This window comes from Cardiocondyla obscurior, linkage group LG04 (genome assembly GCF_019399895.1).
Source record: "Cardiocondyla obscurior isolate alpha-2009 linkage group LG04, Cobs3.1, whole genome shotgun sequence".
In the NCBI taxonomy this organism is placed as follows: domain Eukaryota; kingdom Metazoa; phylum Arthropoda; class Insecta; order Hymenoptera; family Formicidae; genus Cardiocondyla; species Cardiocondyla obscurior.
The window spans coordinates 132,585-157,816 of NC_091867.1; the positions used below are offsets into that span (position 1 = coordinate 132,585).

General features: G+C 32.4%; 2 protein-coding genes across 5 annotated transcripts in view; one reads left to right on the forward strand and one right to left on the reverse strand.

Annotated features, from left to right (window-relative positions):
* The window catches only part of LOC139102175 (protein tramtrack, beta isoform), a 35,367-nt gene extending 20,386 nt beyond the window's left edge, over positions 1 to 14,981 (forward strand). For 2 of the 4 annotated variants that reach the window (XM_070655896.1, XM_070655897.1), the window contains one exon: positions 995 to 7,083. In XM_070655896.1, the coding sequence (XP_070511997.1) occupies positions 995 to 1,401 (407 nt within the window). In that variant the 3' untranslated portion in view covers positions 1,402 to 7,083. Of the gene's footprint in view, positions 1 to 994; positions 7,084 to 7,916; positions 13,775 to 14,558 lie in introns of those variants that run through there. The other 2 variants (XM_070655901.1, XM_070655900.1) reach the window with 2 other exon arrangements.
* Positions 14,972 to 20,263, reverse strand: Tg (transglutaminase). Its single transcript, XM_070655895.1, has 10 exons — positions 20,097 to 20,263; positions 19,416 to 19,765; positions 19,103 to 19,235; positions 17,833 to 18,062; positions 17,402 to 17,715; positions 16,946 to 17,215; positions 16,791 to 16,870; positions 15,945 to 16,089; positions 15,386 to 15,692; positions 14,972 to 15,280 (listed from the first exon to the last, which is right to left on the reverse strand). The coding sequence occupies exons 1-10, from the start codon at positions 20,224 to 20,226 to the stop codon at positions 14,972 to 14,974; spliced, it is 2,268 nt and encodes a 755-aa protein (XP_070511996.1). The 5' UTR covers positions 20,227 to 20,263.
* Positions 20,264 to 25,232: the final 4,969 nt, after the last annotated feature.

Below are 25,232 nucleotides of genomic sequence, written 5' to 3' on the forward strand. Positions count from 1 at the left end.
GCATGAATATTGAAGATTTTATACGTGTTGTTGGTTCTTATTTTCGTTTTCGTTCATATACATATTATGTCGTTGTATATTTATAGTTGACATTAGCATGATAACCGCTCCGAAAGTATTACAATTACCGCCACTCTGTGTGTTGCCAATTTCGTGATTACTGTTACTTTTCTCTCTCTCCCTCTTTCTTTTTTCTATCTTTTCCTCTTTTCCCCCTTTGTAAGTCTCGTGTGCGTTGCACTTTTTTCTTTTTTCTTTTTATTAAAAACAAAAGAAAAATTTGTTGTTGTTATTGTTGTTGTTATTGTTGCTACTGTTGTTGTCAGATCCGAATGAATGAGTGGAAAAGTAGGTAGAAAAATGAAAGTGAGACGAGATTTTTCCGAGTGTACAAGTAGCTTGCTACTGATGTGCGATTTTTCTTAATGTTTTCTCTATTTTCTTCTTAACGTCGAATATTACCTTTGTACTCGCAGCGTCGCGTGTCGTGATCTACGACGGGGCATATACATATACATATACTTATACATATACATATACTGATTCCTTGATTTGAAACATGAAAACAATAGGACTGATTAAAAGGAAAAATAAAAATAAATTTTAATCTGTCTAGATATCTTTGCTATTTTAATCTGTTATTTTACGTAAAGATGCTTACGTATTAGGTAAATACGTATATACGTACAATTGCATAAATGAAAAAGATTCTTCTTCTTCTTCTATACATATTTAATATTAACAATATATTTTATTATAGGTTTTAATAAGACGAATGTAAAATTACGCGGTAAAAAAGTTACGCCGTTGATCGCGAAGCTCTCACGTCTCGAGTACTCTGGTACAGGTGACGAGCGATCGGATAGAGCGTGTCCCTCACACGAAATCCGGAAGTAGGGTATCTTTCGTTTCGCGAGAGCCGCGTAAACCGGTGCGTGCGCGCGCGCGCGCGCGCGTGCCCACGACGTAGCATGAACGTTTGTGTCTGATTTAGATTCACACACGGTGGTCATCGAACAGCCGTCGCACTCGTGCAAACTCTGCGGTAAATCGTTTTGGAATCGAGACTCGATGTATAAACACATGAATATGCACAAAGGCACGACCCAGTGCCCGGTGTGCCATAAAGTGCTCAGCCGCACCACGCATATGAAGCGTCACCTGAAGAACCGTCACGGGTGGCTCGGCGGGGTCGGGACGACCGCATCCGCCGTGGCTGCAGTCGCCGGGGTGGTCCCCTCGACCGGCAGTGTCGAGGCACCGGCTCCAATCTCCGTCTCGTCGAATGCCCAGCAGAACGCCACCGGCAGTCCTACGAGCATCGACACGAATGCGACCTTCACGACGATACGCATTAGAGAGAGCAGCGTCGAAAGAATTACCTCTAGTCCTATTCCTTAGTGCGAATACGCCCCCACCAAAGAAACTATCCCGTCGACGCAAAGGAGGATAGACCGGCGATCCTTTTTCGTTATTCCAGCCTGATGCGTTTATCGACCGTTCTTATTATTTGCGTTAGACGCATCTCGGTTTCTTCGCTTCTGTATTCTCATCGGTGTTTTCTCAGAAGTGGCTCGATAACTCGTTAGGCTCGGAAACGGCTGAAAACGAAAGTAAAAAATTATTCGCTTTATCTACTTTATGAATATTAAAATTATAATCAAGCAAATATTATAACTAAAGTCATATACATATTAATACATACATTATATAGGTAGTTTATCTAAAGAAAAAACTCAAGACACTTAAATTATTTTATATTTTTTAATACTTTTATTTAGTAATTACAAATTATTTTTATTTTTTAAAATATAAAAAAAAATAATACTTAACTTTTAACTTTTTAATTGTTGTGTCAAATTTCACGTTGCTTAATGGTTTGGTAACAGTAGGCATCGGTAGTTTTGATCGTAGTCTGGCCAGATAGCCAGCCGCAGTGAAATCATCTTGGTTGGATGAAACATAGTAGTAGAAACGTATAATTTGCCGCAGTAAAACTTTCACACTTTAGTCAGGTGGAAAAGATTCTTCTGAAGCTGCTGCGATCGGCCATAATATTGCGACGTGATTGCGCGAAAGAAAAGTGGATTGTACACAAAGTCACATTGTTTATCGTTTAGTGAACATTTAATGAGCACAAGTGCAATTTCTACACGTTAATTCAACATTAAATAAAAGAAATTAATTTTTTGTTGTGTAGCAACTAGGATCCAAAGATTTAATTCTGCAGCATTTAATAATTATTAATGTTAATTGTAATTACGTAATAAGGCTGTCCGCACAAGTAGTGATTATTATATTAATTTTTAACAAGTTGCAAAACGTGCCATATTTTTCGTGTTTCCAGAATTTAAGCGTTTCGCGATGCAATCAGTGGTATTTACCTTTTAATCAAAGATGGAGATACGTGCAAGGACGGTAAAAATTATTATTTATTAATTACGTAATCCGCGCAATTGAGCGTCGGGCCTATCCTGCTCTAGTCGTCGACGAGGAATTTATATTATGCCTGTCTTCAACTTCACAACCTAGTCATTTGTACACATACATATATACGTGTATATATGTATCTATATGTGTATAATGCACGTAAAAAAAAAAAACACGAAACATTTACACACATATAGACTATATGTGCATGCGCGGATACAGTTTTTGTAACCAAAGACACGAAGGGAGAACAGAAACAATTAATTTTATCTAGTCAAGTTCTTTCAAAAGTTTAGTACTTAAAATAGCATAAGGAGGAATGTGCATTTTTTTCGTATCCTTGATGTACGATTTAGCGATTTATCTTTATTATCTTTAGATCGTCAATTCAAGGACGATTAACATCGAGAATCCACGTGATCATGGTAAAGTTGCTAAAATAAACTTGACCTAATCTACTATGTTAGACTGTGTTTATAACAGTTGAATGGAATAGAAATTTAATTGAAAGAATCAAAGTAAATTAGTTCTGTAATTTAAATTACTTTGCAATACAATTTTGAAATTATTACTACTGTTTAAAACTATTAGCGATAAAACACGTTTACACATGCTTCTTTACCATGATCGAATAATGCTTCATTACAACATTCGATTTAGTTGTCCTGTGTCATTACATTATTAAATTAAACGTGTCTGTGTGTTGAATTTCGTGTTTTATAATGTCTCGACAATCGGTTACATTTTTCTTCGTCAATCGACATTTTATAATGTTTCTTGATTTCTATTATTGTCCTCAGATTACAAATATTCATGATATTATGCATACTCACGTGTACTAGTTTTTAAGGTCTCGAACTTGCCAAATATTTAATATATCTAATATATATACATATATATATATATACAATGCATTCTAATTTTTTATTTTACTTTCGCAGATGTATAAGTATCGTATATCTTAGTATATCGCGTACAATATTTTGTTTGTTTTGTTATCGTTATTGTTTGTTTCTATTTTTTTATCAGTTTCAATTTCGCGATAGCATTAGTAAATATATTGCAGCGATAACGGTGCAATGAGCTCATTTCACTTTGCCATTTGAGAGTTTCAGAGCTCATCGATAGTTTGTGTATTTTCACAATATTTCAAATAAATTAGTATATTGATATTCATAATAAAATTATATGTACAATAGCTATATTTTCTATAAGAATAGCATTAAATTATTTTATTTATATGTTCGTTATTGTCCATAAGTTAGAAAAATTAATTAAGATTATTTGGAAAAGATATTAATATACACATTGATAATTTACTTACATAAAAAATATATAAGGTATATATGGGTACAAAATTATAATTTTACACTAGAAAAAAAATTTAATGCGCACTTATTTATTTTTGTCATAAGATGATTATCGATAAGTGTAAAAGATTCTTACGTAGAAAGGTTATATTGCTCGTTTTAGAATAGTTATATCCATCTATCTTATAATTCTTTTTCTTCTCGAGTACGATATTTATTGATGACTAAAGTCGTCAGAATCTCTGTATGCGAAGTGAAAATGTACAAATTGACGCTAGTTTACTAATGGGGATCCAACTTAATGCAATTATATCTAGTTCAAATACGTGTGAATTTGTTTCTTTTATTTTTTTTACGCCTTTGTGCAATGGTGACGAACGAGATGGATTTCGTGTTTCGCAATTATCTAACAAATTGCTGTAGAAATGAAAACTTGAAATTTATAAAGAATATTTTAAATTATAAATGCACCGAGTTATTTATTTGTCTTTGAAATTTCATGATAAATTAAAAATGAAATTTTTTTTAAGAAGCATAGTATTGAAAGCTGATTGCAATCTTTTTATATTTTTATTATCTAAAACTTATATTAATTTTTTTTAACAAGTAAAGAATTTTTTGAAAAGTTAAGTCTTGAAAAAAAAATTAATTTTTATTGCTAATAAAATTACCTTTAATATACACACTTATAAACTTATAAATCAGTTTCTCATCGTTAAATTTACATTTTTTTATGTTTTACATTTTATAATATTCAAACATTGCAAAACAATGCATCTCGTACGTAAATAACAGTTTGGATGTCGTTAATTTAAGTAAATGTTATAATTTATGTTTTTACATAAAATTTCTTTTTATTTAAGTTATATTCCGATTTTGTTTTCAATCCTTTAAAGGAGCTAAATAATTTATATATACATATGTATATGTATAATTATTTGTCTTATTTATTTAGTTTTGTTCTTCTACACTTATATGTATACATCTGCATATACATACATATGATGGCGCGCTCGTACATGCGATTAATCTTGTGATTAATTTTGTACGCCCGCGTAATACAAACACGAAATATTTTGTTACGGTTGAAAAAGCAAATGTGCACATTCCTCGGAAAGCCACGAATGCGAAATAAGTACAACACCGCCAATTAATATTGTCCTAGACAAATTGATATTCCTTAGTTGATTATTTATAAAAGAAAGAGATGAGACATATATATATATATATATATATACATAAAGTATATATATATATATATATATATATATATATATATATATATATATATATAAATATATAATATATCATTACATAATCCTATGTTTGGCTTATGCAGGCTAAATAATGTAAGTGAACATATGTGTGAATAAAGTTGGAAAAACTATCACCTCACATAAGCGAGACTCTTCTCTTTCCTTCTCGAGAAACGTTTAGCTTGCGACGTTATAATTGCGCGTTTTACCGCTTGAAAATGATTCCGTGATTTTATTGATTGGTTTATGTGAGATTTTTCGAGCACAAAATGCACGCGATAGTTGCGCGCGAAATAGATAACTGATGATTGGAATGGACTGCTTTGCGCTTGCGTTTCACGCATCACACACGTGTCAAAATGACACGGTCGGCTAAACGACAAGCTGCAGCACTGCACCAAGACACCCTGTAATTCACCTAAATCGCTACAGCTGTGATTCTAAACCGATTTAACTACAATACTTACACGTGTTAATTTGTGCCGACGCTTTGGCTAACGTATCGGCACGTTTATTATACCGGTAGTTTACCGATATGTAAAATATGAAATTATAATCGTATTTATTATAGTATATCTGCGATGTAATATACAGTGTTAATTGTTCATTCATATGTCTTAAGCAGTGTTGGTGTATTTGTAACATATATGTTTCAAGTAGGTTGGGTAGAAAATAATCTGATTACTGATACGAGATATACAAGGTGTCCCACCCCATATTATCAATCTCTTAGGGGTAAATAGGTCTTTTAGAAACAAGTAGGAAAGTCCTATACCATTTTGTAAAATTGTCAACCGTTATTGAGAAAAAAATTAATACGTACAGGTGTAAGAGCTACAAGGAAACTGCGGGTAAGTGAGCGCGATAAGTGAATATCGCCGTCGTCTGTTATTACATTAAAACAATTTTTGAAACAAGCCGCTCGAAACATGCGGTATCTTCCCACTTGAGTGACTTGGCCAATGTATGGATTGGACCAGTGGTTTGGTGGCGAGATGAGCGAAGACGTGCGGGCTAGATAAGCAAGACGTTCTCGTTCGTTTGTTTATCTCGTCCGCATGTCTTTGCTCGTCTCTCCATAAGAAATTGTCCAATCCTTGCGTAAAAAAAATCGCGCGATGGAAAAGGCACTAATTTTCAGCTTAAAACTAGTAGTAAAATGTTCGATTATTAAACATTTATATCTCTACTATTAACGCCTAGATAACAAAATAATATAGAATTTTTCTACTTATTTTCGTAAGCCTTACGTGCCATTAAAATTACGTTTACTTGATTGCAGACACCCTATATGCAGGGTGTATCAGTCTAAACGCGACAAACGTTGAAGGTAGGTAGGTCTTTTAGAGACAATTAGAAATGTCTTATATCATTTTGCAAAATTCTCAACCGTTATTGAGAAAAAAAAAATTAAAATGTCTAACGTAAGAGCGTTAAAGAAGCTGCGAGTAAGTAAGCGTGACAAGCGAATAGCACCATCGTATGTCGCGCTCACTCACTTGCAGCTTTTTTATCGCTTTTACGCTAGACATTTTAATTTATTTTTCTCAATAACGGTTGATAATTGTATAAAATGGTACAGGACTTTTCTACTTGTCTCTAAAAGATCTACCTACCTCTAAGAGTTTGATAATATGGGGTAGAACACTTTGTATAACTCACATCAGCAATCAGGTTATTTTCCACCCAACTTGTTTAGTAAGTAATTGTTAATTAAATAAATGATTAGTTGTTGTGATAACGATTAACTAATTATTATTAATGAAGTAAATGCAGTTAATTGTAATGTAGTCAAGAATTTTAATTAAAAACTTGATTACTTTAGATAGAAATAAAAACTGTATAAAAGTATTTGAGCAAAGTTACTGCGTAACTCACGCACGACTCATTTAATTTTAATCAGTAATAATTTTATACGTATAAAAAAATTGTTTGTTTTTCTTGTTAATTATGTACGTAGTAATTACTTCATTAATTGTCTGTGGTAATAATCGTAAAATTTAATAGATTGTTTGTTCAAAACTATAAGGATAAAAATTATATCAGAATTGACAGTAAAAACGATAATAACGTGCATGACAGTTTAACTGTTGTATTGTATAATAATTGAATCCGACGCTCAGAATTGCTTGAGTTCGGTGAGAGAGCCAATCGAAGGGAGTAAATTCACGCATAGATACACTTTTTGAGGAGGATCATCAGTCGATCGCGCGCTCTTCGGGGGCGTCCTACCTGGCGCCTGCTAACACATCGGCCAATACAGTGCACGTTGACCCCACACGTTTATGGACCAATAATGATTATTTAAACGCGCGTTCCTCGACTCATTAAAACAATCGATTATGCGATTTTAACCCTTTGAAACAATTTTACCTGATTTCCCACGAGGCCAACGACTAATTTAAAAGAGTATAAAATATATTTACATGGCTCTGTTTACTAACTAATGTCGTTATCGAAATATATCTCATCACTCTTACGTAACAATTGAAGGAAGTTTTTCTTATTGTAATACAAACTTATTGTATTATATAATATTATAATACAAACTTAAGCTATAATATGGATAATGGTCAAGCTCTAGAAAGCTGTTGGACATGACGGCAGATTTCACGATAGTAATGGCTTATCAAAGACAGAGTATCATCTAAAATTGCGAGATAAAGGGTTAAAGTTGACGCCCGAGGTGTCTCTACACCCATGGTTATCATCCAAGTTTTACCAGTAATCGACTGACGATCCCCTCGCAATGGATGGCCTGTGTTAACGTGTCACTACCGTGTCCCTTCTTTCCCCCCTGCCCCCTCAAATTTCCACAGTCCTCTTTCCCGACATTTCTCATGACCCTACTGACTGTGATTCCGTTAATAATTGATGATGAGGAACCGGCGGGTCACGTGGCTGTGTTAATGTGTTGCAGGGGGGGTGGGACGCAATCGGAAGCACGTTGGCGATACAACTGGTCAGGTGGTGATGCAGGGCCCAGGGCGTTTTCCGTGCCGACTCTGCGGAAACGTTTATAGGCACCTTGCCTCGCTGACCCAGCACCTTGAAGTGCATCGCAACCAGACTACCTGCATCGTCTGCCACACCACTCTCAGTCGTAGAACCGACCTGCGGCGTCACATGCGCCTGAAACACCAAATACCCTGGCAAAAAACGATCCACAGGCAGCGCAGCCCGAAAAGCGAATTGGACTCGTAGATCATATGCACCGCGCCCTTTCTCTCTCTCTCTCTCTCTCTCTCTCTCTCTCTCTCTCTCTCTCTCTCTCTCTCTTTCCTTCTTTCTCTCTTTCTCACTTTCTTTATATATATTTATCTATATCTATTTATCTCTATCTTCTCTGTCTGAGATAATAGATATCGATTGTCCTGGCGACTATTAATGAACGCCAAGCGGCTTCTCGTTCCGGTTTCAGCGATTCAGCCACGGATATGTTATGCGTTTGCTGATGCGAGAGCTTGCTTGCTTGCTCTCTACGCTGATCGCGGCGGTGTTTCGTCATCTTAATACTACGCTTACAGATCTCTGTCGTAATCATAGTCTTCAACAGCTCGAGTCTGATTGATTTAAATTTCGACAAGAAACCTGCGCCGTAACTTGAAGTTAAAGATATAAATTTTTATTTATGAAGAAGAGATGCCTATATTTTTTATTACGAACCGATATATTTGATGCTAGCGTTATCGCGGAGAGTAGTGTTAAGATGACGACCGTATAAATTATATATATATATATATATATATATATATATATATATATATATAATATAATTATTTTGAGAATCGTAACTCTTTTGAGAACGAGACTCGTACATGAAAGCGCTTACACACCTCTTTGCTTGTTGATTTCTTCTCGTGATGCATAAGGGCGAGTAAAGTCAAATTCAGGAAGATATGCTTTCCTGTAGGTATACTCTAACTAATGTATTAACTGAATATTTATTTGGAACAATGATTGTTAAGCAACGGTTATTTCTCAAGATAGAAAAAGAAGTTAACTGTTGACGTGGTAAATATAATGCGGGATATCAATACATCCCTTTTCTCTCAAAAAGTAAAACATTTTAAAGCAGTTTTTTTTTTTAATAATTTTTACACTGTTTAACCGGTACTCGATTATTGTTAGGAGAACAAGCTAGTTTAATGAGTAGCAATGTACTGTGTTTGAACGAGTACATCCTTAATTTAGTCGAAGATTTAAATGCAACGGATTTCCACCGGAGTACCTAGTATTTATATAAAATATATTTATATAAATATGACCGTTGAAAAACTGTGCATCTTTGTTGACGCATTTAAACATATTGAAAGCCGGCAATTCGTGCATTCATTATTATATCTTAATAATTATAAAAAACGTTGGGTGAATAAAACTGGAGGATGAGTCAAAATAAAAATAAAAATGTCCTGTTCTTAGAAAATCATGTATGAATAAATATTTTTGGAAAAGAATTTAAGTCCAAACAAGACGTAGGCACATTAGGAAAGATCTTTCTTGAATTTAAGCGATTCGGTTTACTTGACAGCCTGCCGATTTTGTTCACCCGCCGTAAATTCTATGGAGCGTATCGAACATGTAGACAATATTTTGTTAATCCAATAGTTAGTACAGTGGAGCCGTTTTCTTAAGAAACATCGCTTCAAAGTATCGCTGCATATTTTAGATACGTTCTGTATGTGCCACGATTTGCTGAAAAATAGCTGCGTTTTTCAAGATTTAATTTTTGTCAAGGGCGATTGCAACGCTTTGCGTTTCCCTTCGCCTCAGTGAACTTTGTTCACATGTGGCCGAACGGTCCAATTTAGATGCGTTTCTGCGTGAAAAATTGATGTTTCTAGCTTCGCTATACACGCGTATTTATCTTCGCTAAGTGTGCAATTGGCGATTGTGTTACATTAGCAAACGTGCAATTTTGCGACCTAATCGCAAGAGAATTATAGGAGAAATAAAACGAGGGTTAAATTATATGTGTTTAAGAATCTGAGTATAGTATACGTCGTAAAACGGAGGCGGCTCTATTTAGTAACGAGGACCTAAAAAAGAAGAAAAAAATCTTGCATGGAAGAAGGATCGAATACATTTAACTATATTGAATAGCTTATTGTTAGATCGACACTTGAAAGTGTAGCAAAAGACAACACGTGAAAATCTTCATTAGGTCCTAATAAAAGAATTCGTGAATATTTTTTAACGAGAATGAGTTTTTAAACATTTTTCTTAATCGCAAAAGTCTTTCGCGAAAAGATCTGTCGCATTCGTGAGGTTCTTACGTTCTGACATTCTCAAAATATTCACAAGACCTGGTATTTTTATGTGGTTTGCATTATAATTAGAGTCGCTTCCACTTCGGATTAATAAAAATCAACGGTCTTGAAAGATTCTAGTCATTATTATACGGGACAGTAGATTGTCGAGATTTCTATCGCTCGTTCACACAGGTCTTTATAGCGGATCAAAGTTATTTTTTTATACTTATCGAGGGCTCTCTCTCTCTCTCTCTCTCTCTCTCTCTCTCTCTCTCTTTCACTCATTCTTTTTCTTCTCTGCAGCCACAACCCTCGACACGTTACACGGACTCTGTTTACACGTTTACGTACACTACGTGCCGAAGTTTCTTTGCGAATGATACTTGGGCTCGGTGTACACCGAAAAAGCTCGTTTTTGTTACTGAATGATTTCTGGTATCATTTCACGATTTCTTTTAAAAAATTATATTACTCCTCCACAACTGTGTAAGAAAATTGCCTTTTCTAGGATTGCAAAAATTTAAAATAAATTTTTAAGATAATAACATTAAGTAACTCTTGATATTAAAGCTTTTACATGTGCATCGAGCCTCAGCTTCAGCTGTCAAGACAGCGCATAGACAGTGCCTTATAAATACAAATACCTGGTTTTACATTTTACACATTGACTTCTCCAGATGTTTACCATAGACAAGAATATATCTAGCGGTACGAAGCATCCAGAAAGTAGCCGTTAATTGTGTTGCTGGCCTCGTGTAAACATTGTCTTTGTATTAAAAATGTGCGAAAACAGCGTTTCTCAACAATTCCTTGAAAAATCTAGTTTTGTTTCTCAAGCAGGAAAGAAATTTTGAGAATTAAAAAGGAAACTGTGCAAGGTAGAAACTAAGTTTTGGATTCATCTATTTGCTATATTCGCTATATGTTATATAATTTAATTATAGTAGTTGATTATAGAAGCTGAGCATTTTTTTAATTAATTTTTTCCGTTTATTCATTGTTTACTTGATATAAATGGAAAAATTTATATTATAATTTATAGTTGAGTATAAGTATTTCTAAGCAAACAATCTTAGGGATAGAAATACGATCTTATTGAAAAGAACTGCATATATTATTTTAAAAAATACATATAAAATATTTTTATTTTTTATTTTTACTTTTATGTTGTTATTTCTTATTTATTTGGGCGTTATACTTTCATTAGTATAATTCCAGTCATTACTTTACTTTGTTCGCGATTCTATTTACAATCTCGAAAAAATAAATATAGTCTTTTAGTATTTTACATTGAGGAAACGCTGATTTCGATGGTCTACGAAATGCGTCATTATACATATATCCAAAGACAGATCTGAATATAAGATGGCATCGTTACCGTTGTTGTTGTTATTAAATGAATAATCTACATACATCGGGAGCGACATCCGCAAGCGGGGATATCTTTTTTAGCGAGCGCATTCAAGAGTATTATGGAACAAGTAGTACAATAATCGAATACGATGCGCATACGTGCGTGCATCGGCATTTTTTTTCTTTTTTTTTTATTACAAAGTAACATTGCACTTGTGCACCTAACTATTTACTCGTAGACATAAGTGATCGTAATCATAGTTGTTAATCGTAGCATTAAAATCCGCATCTAGTACGGATTTTGCCTCATTGAACTCATTAATTGCTGTTTAGAGAATCGCATTACCGGATGCAGTTACATTAATTGACTAATTTATTTTTTTGTAACACCTGAAAGAAACGCTATAGAACGATATGATAATAATTCGCATTTAATAGAGTAATATAAAACTACGTATGCATTTACATCTGGCTGCATCGCAGAAACTACATATATCAGGGATTCTTAAATTTCGAGATTACTTTAAATTTATATTGAAAAAAAAAGTTACTTTTCAAACTTTATATATGCGAGAATTTTTTTGTGTGTTAATAAAGTTATATTAATAATTTTGTTTTGAGTCTTTCTTTATCAAATTTAACACACACATATAAAAATAATTTTTTTATACAAGGTATCTTATAGTAAACTATCTTCCTTTCGGGAGTAGGTAGGGCTTGTCGAAAGAGATAAGAAAGTCCAATACCGTTTTGTAAAATCGTCGACCGTTATTGAGAAAACAAATTAAAATGTCTAGCATGAAAACGACAAGGAAGCTGGGAATGAGTGAACGCAACAGATAACGGTGCTATTCGCTTGTCTCCCTTACTCACTCGCAGCTTCCTTGTAGCTCTTACACCTATACATTTTAATTTTTTTCTCAATAACGGTCGAAAAGTTTTACAAAATGGTATAGAACTTTTTTGCCTACTTCCGAAAGAAAGATAATTTACTATGGGACACCCTGTATATATAGTGAGATTTAATTATCCCTGTAACAGATACATCGTGATAGGTATTGCGATAGTAAAAAATTGTACAAGTTAATATAAAAAAAGTAAAAGAATGAATAAAATTAAATGAATTTCGTCAGAAAGTCTTTCGATTGAGATGATCTACGCAACAGAAATGCGCCACTGATAAGATGAAACATGCCAAGATAAACAAAGGTAAAAATAAAATAATTATTAAGAATATAAAGTTGCTAGAATAACATCAGGTACAATTTTGAGCTAATTGCAATGTAAATAAACCATGAAAACCTTCAGTTTTATAAAAAACATCGAAAACGTAGCCCTGTTTATACAGGCATTAAAAGTTTGAAGTTAAAAGTTTTAATGCAAAGATTCAGGTAATTTATTATCTTAGAAGGAGAAATGTAACAATTTGCAGAATTTAGTATCAATAAACAATACATATATGTGGATACACTTATAGCGTACAGAATACAAAACGTTCTATCTGTAAATTTGTAGGATCGATAAAAGAATATATATCTATATAGATATAAAAAGAGTAACAATTTGTCAAATAACATTAAAATAGTAGAGTTTCAGGTTTTAGTCGAAATTAATTGAAAAATATAATACAATTTAAATTTATACATATAAACAAACAGCTTTATATTTTACTCTTCTACTAACAATAAGACTGTCTCTATACGTCACTTTTATTGATCCTAAAAAATTATTGATAGAATACACTGTATGGTTGCGAAGTCAAGAACACGTTGTCGCAAAGAAAAAGTTTAACCCTTCGAAACATAGTTTTAGCCAAAATATTCAGATTTTCTGATTTAACGAGATCGACTATAGTATTTCAAGGAGGACCTTAAGATCGGTGGTTTCAAAGAGTACCTAAAATTATTATTTATCTCGACTCGGAAGGGTTAATCCTTTTTAATGATACAAGAAATGTGTGTTGCAACAAGTTCAGAAATTAACTAGATATCGTGAAACACTGTCAGTAGCAGGAAATAGTAAAACAATGCGTTCTCTATTCAGGTACGTGTTACGTTCGGTATCATAATTGTGAGCTTGTAACTTAATTAAATGATCGTGTAAGACTACGCTTTCAGATGTTATCGCAGTAATGTAAATAAAAGAATTTCTGATGGACACTCTGGATATATAAGTTTTCTTTATTAATTTTTTCCCCTGGATACCAAATTATTCAATTTTTCGTTAGATATTTTGTTAGATAAATTAATTTTATAATTGCATAATTCGACAAATCGCATTATCTCTTTTAATAAGATTGAAAAAATTATTATAACTTTATTAAAACAATAAAATAATAATCAGCTTAGATTTTTACGGAAATTTATTATGGACAGCAAGTAATAGAAATTGTTGTATAATTTGGTTTAAATTAATTATCAGATTTTAAAAGTATGAATCGTTGAAACACTTAAACACTGCATCATGAGTGTTTTAGATGTCGAGTGACGAAACAAGGCAGAAGAAATGAGCATATTTAATCAGAAATGCAATCTTTTAAATTATATTATCGCATCTTTTTAACGTGTTTGATTTAATTCTCGTGATAATTATTCGTAATGTTATGTTGAGTGACATAAATTGTTTTTCGTTATCGCCATTAAACAACGGGTTTATTATTTTAATCAGGGATGATAAAAATAACTTGTTTATTTTTCTATGTCAATCAGATTGTTAAACTTTTTGAAAATTCCATATTAGTCGTTTAAAATGGATATTGGAGGAACAATATTTTGCTGTTTGTGTTTAACTCGTCAGAACTCTCTATATACTTCTGCGCGGTCTCGTCGCGGAGAACTCGTTTAGCATAGGCGATATTTTTGTCAATATAATTTACAGTTATTTTAATGATAGCGTCAGGACGGTAGTTTAGGATTTAGAGACCAGAGAGCTGGATAAACCGAAGAATGCATTTGTAGAATCATCCAAGACCGCGATGGCAAGCTTGAGGAACGTCCACACGACGACGTACTGCGACAAGTGCGGCGTCACGTTTACGACACAACACGCACTTCTGCGGCACATCACGTCTAAACACGAGGACTCGCCAAACACCGCGGTCTACTGCAACATTTGTCATCGCGTCTTTAAGACCAAGTGGAGTCGAGCGACACACAATAGCAGATACCACAGAAACTGACCAACAACTCGTCGATACCTGCGATGCGAGATACGGCTGTAAATCTTACCGCGCTGCTCGCAGTGTTTCTGATGTAACATGTAATATTTACAATATTACGCAACAAGAATATTGCATTTTTGTCATTTATTGCATATACATAATTAAACAGTTATAATTACATTATTATTTGTTGAAGTATTATAGAGAATATCACTCAGAATTACTATTTATTTTCGTTGATTTCACTATAAAATTGTACGAATGTCCGTCGATGTCCTCCAATTCCCTCGAATAAAACTTTGCCGCTATCCTGGCACGTCCTTCTAACTTTGGCATCATGGAAAAGCTACATTCTGCATCTGCATCCACTTCGACAGGTTCTGATAATTTCAACTTCAACTGTTCGTCCAAACCGGGCCCTTCGATTAGGAATCTACCTTTTCGCAAAGGGGTGGGCAGTGGATTACGGAACCTAGCCGAAGCGTGGAGAGTCTGACCAACGACTGGTTCGTTATGCAACTAATAAGAAAAATATTTTTTATAAAATAAAATAAAATCTATCTAATTTTTTCTCCACGGTTTTTCTTTTATCACATATTATATAATAAATGCATGAACAAATACCATGATTTTAATGTCGGGTTTCCTAACGCGGAAGTCGTCTTGCGCGAAGTACTCAAAATTTGTATCTTTTACGGTGGCAAGACAGGCAATGTTGAATGCACATTGATCCAACAATCTCGGACCGTACTCTTCCCAGGAAACGTTCATGCGAATTTCCTCAAGCACTCCTGGCTGAACTAATCTGTCAACGTGCAATCTCTTCACTGGATCGCCTACTCGACCAGTGTACAGTACGGTTTCTACTCTCAGAATTACAGACACGCGATACTCTGTCGTCGAATGTCGATTTTTTATCAGTAAAATAACGCTACCGAAAAAAAAAAAAATGTTTTGAACAAGCATTTTAAAACAGTAAAATAAAAAACAATTAAAAGTAAAAATCTAAACTAAATTTAATAGGTAAATAATTAATTATAAGGATATATTTTCAGATAAATTTTATACGACGGATTGGATTGGATTATAATGTTAGTTGTTTAGCGTACAAATTAACTTAAATAATTGCTACATTATTTCGATGAGTATTTATGTGAATATTAAAATAAATTAATTAAAGTACCTAAATGGTTGTCCGATTAAAATGTCGTCGCGCAGTTCGAAGGTGAACATGACGTCATTAAACTCTTCGTTGAGATAATAACGACTAAATAAAGATTCACTCTGGCGCAACGCCTTTAGCATAGCAGCACGTTCTTCGTCGGATTCTAGTAACAATTAAAGATAAAATAAAAGTACATTGTATATACAGGGTGTCTCATTTTAATCTCTTTAGACAAAAATTTCAAAAGATATGAGAAATACAGAAAAATGTTTCAAACAGAAGTTATTTGGTTCGAAGAGGTGTAAGTCACATAAAGGTTATCTTAAATTTCTTAAATGGAACACCCTATAAATATTGCATATTCTTGTAGCTTATCTCGGTAGCTTTACAAAACACTATAATTAAGTATTTTTTTCACTAAATACTTTTCGAGTTATGCTCCAGACAGTACCGAATAATGTTCTCTACGATGAACGATAATTTGTTCAACTCTAATCATACTGTATTACTCCGATACTCCTTCTTGCGAAAGCAACTATCTTCACAGTAAACAAGTCGCGAGCGCATTAGGATGGTAGCTATTCACGCGTATATGTATACTTTTTCTCAATCAACTGTGCGCAAATTTTAATTTTTATCTCAACAACTGTTATGAATTTATAAAATTGTACAATACATTTCTTAAAATACTTTTTCAACACTTTTCAGCTTGAATTATTATTGTCCATCTACAAATTTTGGGAATGACATGAGAGACTAGACAATCTCTATATTTTTTTTTTTTTTACAATTGGTATTAATAGCCACAATCTAACTGAATATTTTTTGTTAAATATTGAATATGTATTGTTAACTTTTACTTACTTTCTGGATATTTGTAAGTATGCGTAATGTCTTCTCTCGCCCATCTGCCAACCGCTTTTGTACTAATTAGCTGGCCAATGCTACGAAATTACTTCATTATTTAGCACAATACATCTATTTGCGATGACAATTAATGATATATTGACGATACATACCCGTACATATCTTTACGAATTAATTTGAGCGGTTGCGTGGGTCCGTTGTAACGCCAGTAAACTTTATCGGCGTTAACCTCGGCGAAAACAAACGCGTTGTCATAAGGACGAAGAACTTCTCCCTTTTTTACGGTAGCCACCGATGCCGGGCCACAACGATACGCGCCTTCACTTAGTTCCTGAGGAGTTGCATCGATTACTTGCCATCCCGAGCAATCCGGTGACAAATCCAACCGTTTCATCCACACTTCGTTCCAGACATGGAAATTCCTTAAAAAGAAAAATGTTTTATTCAACTGTCTGGTATCGATGTTTTTTTAATTTTATTTAAAACAGTTTAAAATTGTTATAAACAATTGTTACGATTAATAATTTAATTTTATGGTTATTTGTGTTAACATCTTATTACAATTGATTATGATTGAATGCAAAGTTGTTTTGATACATATTAGCTACCATATAGAATCATTATTAAGTTCTTCCATGATTCTGCCTTCCTCATTTATGAAGTAGTCTACGGTCAAACTGCCTTGAGTATCGTGCGCGCTCGAATAATTGGTCACCACCCTACAAGGTATACCAAGAGTACGGCAAATTGTCGCCAGCACGCCAGAGAAGACCCAACATTGTCCATACTTGACCGGTTTCTTTGTTTTGTAATACTGTTGAAGAATTTTCTGCGAGCCCATCCATCTCGTGGGTGGTGTGCCGCCCCCGTAATCGTCCGACCAATTTCCCATCACCGCTCCGTTATCGTCCGGAGAATTTACCTGGAAATCGAATGCCTTTAACAATCCAAAAGTTTTAAAAGTTTTCTCGCCATTTTAAATATTATTTTACAAAATACAGTTCAGCATCGCGTGGAAAATCCTTTTTTTTTGGCTTACCGCGGCAGAGAGACAGCGTGTTATAACGACCGGATCGTTCCTGCCGGAAACGCGAACTTTGCCGATATTGTTCATCAAGTGCAGGGCACAGTCCAAGATATCTTGTTCGAATTGTGCATATTTCCATATAGTAGGCTGCATTCGATTGTGACTGCCACGCCAGATTAAACCATCCTCCGCCAACACGTATTCGTGACGTTCAGCTTCATTTTCCAAATACACTATGTCGTCTAAAAAATAAAAAATAAAATAAAATATTAAATAAAATACTCTGGGATTAACGTCATTGACATTTTTGTTATCACCGTGTTCATCAACTTTATTATCACCGTGTGATTAGAAATAGCTACATACTGTGTGATCAAGAGATACGGTAGTATCTCGTGTCAAGTATATGCTCACCAAGACTAAACGTGTGTCTCTACGCGAGTCCTTTCATTCTGAGCATCCAAGATTATTGAAGCTCTTTCTAAGTAGGTTCATTAGAAAGCTTGTAATTGATTTATATAAAAAATGTAATTTTATTTTTTTTTACGTATCGTACAAGTGCAGATATCACGACACAAATTTCAAATCGTGAAATTTTTTATTTAGAAACGTTTTTGTCATTGACACTTTGTACAAAATTAACTTTTTTTAAAAAGAAAGCAAAAAGAAAACGACGTCAATTGTACGCACAGCGGACATGTTAATATAGTATATACATACACACATATGTATTAGATTGTATTCAGACACACTCGTGCGCGCTACCTTTTTGTATGTCAGTTTAGTGTTTATTAATTTTACTATTTTATTAACAATTGGGAATTGATATTATTATTTTATATTACTATTTTTATAGAGAAAACTTTTTTTAATTAGGCAAATTTATAATTAACGCTTGTATTTGATATTATTTTTGTAAAGAGGATTTTTTTTACAGATATATTAAAACAATTAATGTATACCAACATGTGCGCTGTGCGCACACTTGACGTCTTTTATTTTTACTTTTTTTTTTAAATTTTGTATGGATATTATTAATTTTACATGGCAAACAGAATGTGTTGCATAATGTGTTACATGTATGATATCGGCTTTTACAAGAAATGGTGCGTTATACATATGTGGAGTGCCAATTATAATCTTCACCAACACTTATTTAGATCGAGAATATCTCTTCGATATCCATTGTTATCTATTACAAATAGCAATACGATGATTTGATAAACTTTTTAAAGTTTTGTACGTTAAAACGAAAATTTTCGGAATATCTGTAAAGGCATACCTTTACACCACGGATTACAAATCAAGTAAAATGGATGCTCCATTGTGTAACTAACTGCACCTTCCGATTCCTTATTCTTAGTATCGATATCCATTTTCCACCTGCCTATAATGGCGTTTGCGGATGTCACTATCTGAAAGCGACAGGCCTTGTTAACAAGAACGTTTGTATTTCTAACTCTTTTCTTATTTCATATGTTTGACATTTCTTAATATTATTGAATTGTAATGTTAATCTAAATAAATAAATAAATAAATAATACAAATAAAAATTATGACAAAAACTCGCATTTTACAACTGACTTACGACTTACCTTTATTCTCAAAAAGTTTGGTCCTCTGGCGTCTATGGTAGTCTGCCAGGTAGCTTCGGAAATCTCCCCGGGATAAAGCAAGGGACTAGCTATTAATGTCCCGTGTCCATATTGCGGTCTTTGAATATCGTCCAAAGTAAAGACAATAGATATACCGTCGATAGAAGAATTATAATCCCGCGATAGACTAAGGTAGAGATAAAATTCCTGACCACGTCTAACAACAAGTCTTGCCTTATCATCCTGGCGGGTCATTAACTCGTATCTGGACGTCCGATGATTTTCGCCGTTCTCTTTAATACAAGGATCTACATTGTGTATTGTCAATACTGGAACGCCAAAATCTTCCCCTGTGAATAATAACGTTTATAAAAATTAACAAATTATTCCACGCCAAATCAATTTAGCAACAAAAAAAAAAGTCAAAATTTATTATTATTATTATTAATTCCGGCAAATAAACAATAATGTATGTATATTAGATAATGATAAATTCACGCCATTAGTTGTTTATACGTAGATTCATCTCTAGTAATCGAGGTAACTCATTTTTATTTTACTTAACGTAAGTTAAGTTACTCTTTTAAATTAAATTATATTTCTTTTGATATTTGGCACAGTTTTTTTTTTGTTTTTATTTATACGATTGTTTATATTTCGTAGAGAACACGAAGAACTCACAATAAAATCTGAATGGAAACGGCCGGGTGCGTCGATCGTTAAATATCCGATAGCGATCGTAGAATCTGTAAAACATCCCGCGACGGTCCAGATGGACCGAATGCGGATGCGAGCGAAAAGCTGGATACATGGGCGAGAAACGCTTCGAACGCGAGTTCACCAAATGACTAAAGAACTCACTAACGATGAAGAGGAAGGAAAAATGTGCAACTAAGGTGGGTCGCAACGTTCTAGGAGCAATCTCAAGGACGCACGTGCTGCAACAACGTATGCGACCATACATGGCGTCATCAGTGACACTCGTTGTCAGTAGGAGTCACCTACTTTTCATTCTTATAAATTAGTCGGCAATTTATAATAGCGGCTGAGCTAGCGTGCATTTGGATTAGTCTATTATTTCGAATTTCTTCATCAATGTCTAATTACAAAACGTTTAAAGAGATTATACATACACGTGCTTTTATTAATTTTTCGATTTTTGAATGATATTTCGTAATTTTATGGAGACGTTCATTATATGCCTACATGATTACTTTAATTGCGCATAAATCTACATTTTTTAATTGTCTACATTAAAAAGAAATAATTAAACCATGCAATCACGATTTAAAGAAAGTCGTTTGTTAATTGTTTTTGAAATCTGCAAACAGTTCCTTTATTTACAACTGATTTCTTGGGTAGAAATATCCCACAAATTAAAATAATATCTCTGTAATTAATAGTCAGGAAAAAAGAAAGGGACACAAAAAACATACGTTGGTAATAACCAACAGGGTAATAACCCTGTAATGCATATTAAAACGTGCAATAGCTCAAGATTATTGTATCTAAGCTGTAATAACAGAAACGGCGATCAAATCATTATTTGTGTGAAATCGCACATTTTTTTAATTAGATCTTTGTTCAAATCGTTCATTTGAATGCAACGAATTTGTCTTTTTGTGAATAACATGTGTAAAAAAGAAATTACTTTATTACAGTACCAATGTGCAATTTCCATTTTAGTAAAAGTAATACTATTTAATTTGATAAAATCAGTGGTTTGCAGAATTTTAGGTCAATCAGAAAGACTAAGTCTTACTATTTAAGAAAGACAACAAGTGCTGTTTGACATTAGTTAAAACAATTTGCAACAATTACGTGCAATTTGACAAATCTTCGCTGGAAGACTTGAATGCGTAATGTACGTGTAGTTTAATAGCTTTTATATAGCAGTTAATAATTGCTTTGCATCTTTCTCAAAATTTGATATACTATCATTAAATGCAATTGGTTAATGTCACGTCAGTTTTTATTTACATTAGCTGAGAGTAAAATAAATTTTTATTTTAATTAAGTAGTCCAAGTACATTATTACATATTGTTAAAGATATTAATAAGAAAAAAAAAGAGAAGACGTAGATTATTTAAGTAGAGATATTTTAAACATTTTAAAGAAATTACAATACTAAATGAAATATTTTAGCATATGATTTTTATAATTCAGTAAGAGATTATATCAGACGGAATGACTCTTGTCATATCAATTCACGAATAAAAATACACATTTTATATATTATTGTATTAGCTTACTTTATCGGTCTTAATATGAAAATGATGATATTCAAATGACTCAGTCCCGAAATACATATTATACAGACGATAAAAGTAATATTACGAAAATAATAAATTGATCGACTGCTGAAATAGTGTCGCGAGTTGAAATCTTTACTTCTAGCTATTTAGCATCGCGTGATTTACGTAGAGAAAGATGAGTCAATGACGAAAGTTATTTAAAAACCCATGACATAAAGTCTTGAATGAAAAATGACGAAAGTACAATTTGGGCCAAGCTTTCGTGATTAATTTTTCGGTCAGCTTGTGATTCACAAAAGGTAGCATTGAAGAATTTTATATATATATATATATATATATATATATATATATATATATATATATATAATTTATATTTATAAATAATAATACAACTACTTTCTTTATTAATTTTTTAAAGAAATATAATAAATCATAAGAGTTTATAATATACTATTCCGACTTGAAAAAAACTTAAATTTTCATCATATATTAGATAATAAAGTAAACAAAAATTATATTTAATATATTATGTTCCTTTATTAAACTTTTATTATTTTGAATATGTCTATTTTGTGATATTTTTGCTTTATTTCACCAAGTTCTAACATCTTACGAGCGCTGTCAGTAACATCTTGTATTTTTATTTTTTATTTTTAATTACAAAATTTCGGTATTAAAGAAATTAAAAAAATTATCTTGTGACACAATACGTGTATCGTTTATCGGACATTGCGCACCTCGATTACTACGTATTATCTGTACATACATACATTTTATTAGGACAGTGATTTACTTTTAAATGTACAATACAGGTCGCATTATTTTACACTTGCATGATTCATACCACTATTATCTCTTTATTATTATTTTTTTGTTGTTAATTGTTTTTCTCGCCGTCCGCGCATAAACTCTCAAATAGGTTACTTAGCTACGTGTCAGGTCAGATGTAGTAGCTCAAGAAAGTCTACATACACCATTAAAAATCTATATAATTCACACACATAAATTCCATGCCTCGGAAATTAAAAGACGTTTTACAAGCTAAAAGAGGTGTTATCAAATATTAATTTATTGTTGTTCACTTAAAACAACATTTTTTGTTAATATGTTTAGATTTTTGGGAGATTTTAGATAAACGTTATTTAAGTTTTTTGTTTTTATATATATTTTTTTTCCATTAAAATGTTTCATAAGTTTACAGTGTTACATTTCATTATAAGAAATTCTTTACTCTCACTTATATTTCCAAAAGTAATTGTTTTGATGGTAAACTGCCGATTTTCAATACGTGTATGTAAACTTTTGTGAACCACTGTACGTTTAAAAATATTTTTTATTATCGAGATTTACTCGATACCAAATTTTGCATTGTGAAATTGAGATAATTACAAACAACGTGGTAAATAATTATATGAATGTTATTAATATCACATATTGCACTAATAAAAATATTTTATGCAGGATGTCTCATACCATTTGACAAAGCTCTTAAAAGTAGATAGATCTTATGGAGACAAATAGAAAAATCTTGTATTATTTTATAAAATTGTCGACTATTAATAAGAAAAAATGAAAATGTATAGGCGTAAGAATGACAAAAAAGCTGTGGGTGAGTGAGCGCGACAAATGAATTGCACCGTCGGCTGTCGCGCTCATTTACTCGTAGCTTCTTTATTATTCTTACACTTATAAATTGTTATTTTTTTTCAATAACAGTCAACAAATTTACTAAATGGTATAAAACTTTCCTATTTTTCTCGACAAGCTTTACCTACTCCCGAAAGAAAGATAATTTACTACGGGACACCTTATACAGCAAGTAATTTTTCGGTAATGTGAAATAAGTCATTAAAAAAAAAATCCGATAAAAAATAATTTATTGACTCACGTATCAGAAGTAAGGACACAAAAATTATTTAAAGCATAAACCAATAGAAGTAATATTCTTATCTCTCTAGCAATGTTTTTTTCGGTTTTTCTCTGTTAATAAAAATTAAAATTTTAGTTGATATGCAATAGATAATTGTAATCCCGTAAAAATATTTAGCACTTCTCGAAAAAACGTAATCGTATACAATTTATTCGAAAGATTACTTCCTGCAAAATTAAATTTATTTTTTGTTTATCTTAATATTAGAGATTTTATCAATTTTTATTGTTAATATAATTGATTAAAAATTAATTAATAATAAGTTAATAATTAATTACCAGAAGAAATAGAAGATGGTGGGAGTTTTCTCAAAAAGCTTATATGCTGGGGCCTAGATGCGGCCCTAAATCCAGACAAACATGAACACGAGCAACACTTTTTTAACATAATTAACTGCGAATGCAAACACTATTTGTATAAAAATTATATTTTTAATGTCACGAATCAATTATAGATTTACGTATTATAAATTATTTTTATGAGATTGAGTTTGACAAAATAATTATATCTATTTTTAAATCTTAGCAACTTCTTTTGATATTTATTAAGAATACATATTTATCAGTAACTAAGTTCTAAAATTAAAAAATAATTAAATAATATTATCGATATATGAATAATATTGAATAATATTTTTTTTTAATTTTTTAAATTTAATTAATCATTTTTCAGTACATATACAACTCATGGAAAATGTAACTTTTAAGGTATTATTTTTCTATGGTTATAAAATTTCTGTTTAAAAAATGCTTGTGGAACATTCCCGTCTAATAATAATTTGTTTTTTTTTGGCACAAATAAAATTTTTATATATATTACGATATAACATCACTATGCACATTCCAAACGCGTTTTTGCCGAATGATTAAAACAGTGTGTCAGTTTCCGTGCCGAGATATCGGTCGACTGTCAATGAAAATTAGTCGCCATGTTACAACAAAGTAAAGTATCTCCCGCCAGTATTCAGTTTACTTTTAAAGACATTTAACAGTAATCATATGCGAACGTAGGCATTGCATCTTATATGCAACATTACAAGACACGCCTCTTCACATAGCAAAGTGGACATTGCGCTAGTTAATGACTGTGTTATTGACCTCGAAGTTTTTTTTTGTTTTCTAATTCATCACGTTTCTATCGCTTATGTTAGTACATGTTAATCTTTATCTTGAAAAATTGCATTACATAGAAACTCTATTATTAAAATTAACATTATTAATAAGAAAGCAAAGAATGTGATATAAACGTAAAAATTAAATAGACATTTTACTTCTTTTCAAAAAAAAAATACTATAACATACGCATATTATGAATTTTAATGATTATTCTGTGATACAATTCTTAAGTAACTTTTCTTTTCGATTACAGCTATATTTAAAATGTTATCTTATATCTGCATATATGCTTTATGGAGGTAGAAGTTCTTAAACAAGTGACTTAGTTAAGAGAAAGTTAAACCTTCCTGTTTTATCACATATTCGTAAATTCCACTATTTTTTCAATTGTCTGAATGGAATACAAAATCCTTCTCCAGGATTAAAGTACGTAAATGTTGAATTTTTAAAAAAATACTTTGATCAAAGTTATTCAGCTTACTTAGCACTATCGATAGAATGAGTAAAGAAACACCC

Bases quoted from the DNA above. Each gene is read 5' to 3' on its own strand.
- Tg (XM_070655895.1), bottom strand. From the start codon at position 20,226: ATGTATCCAGCTTTTCGCTCGCATCCGCATTCGGTCCATCTGGACCGT. The intron at 17,716-17,832 runs GTAAGCCAAAAA...TTCGATTTCCAG, and splicing joins CACGCTGTCTCTCTGCCGCG to GTAAATTCTCCGGACGATAA. The intron at 15,281-15,385 runs GTATTTGTTCAT...TTTTCTTATTAG, and splicing joins AACCCGACATTAAAATCATG to TTGCATAACGAACCAGTCGT.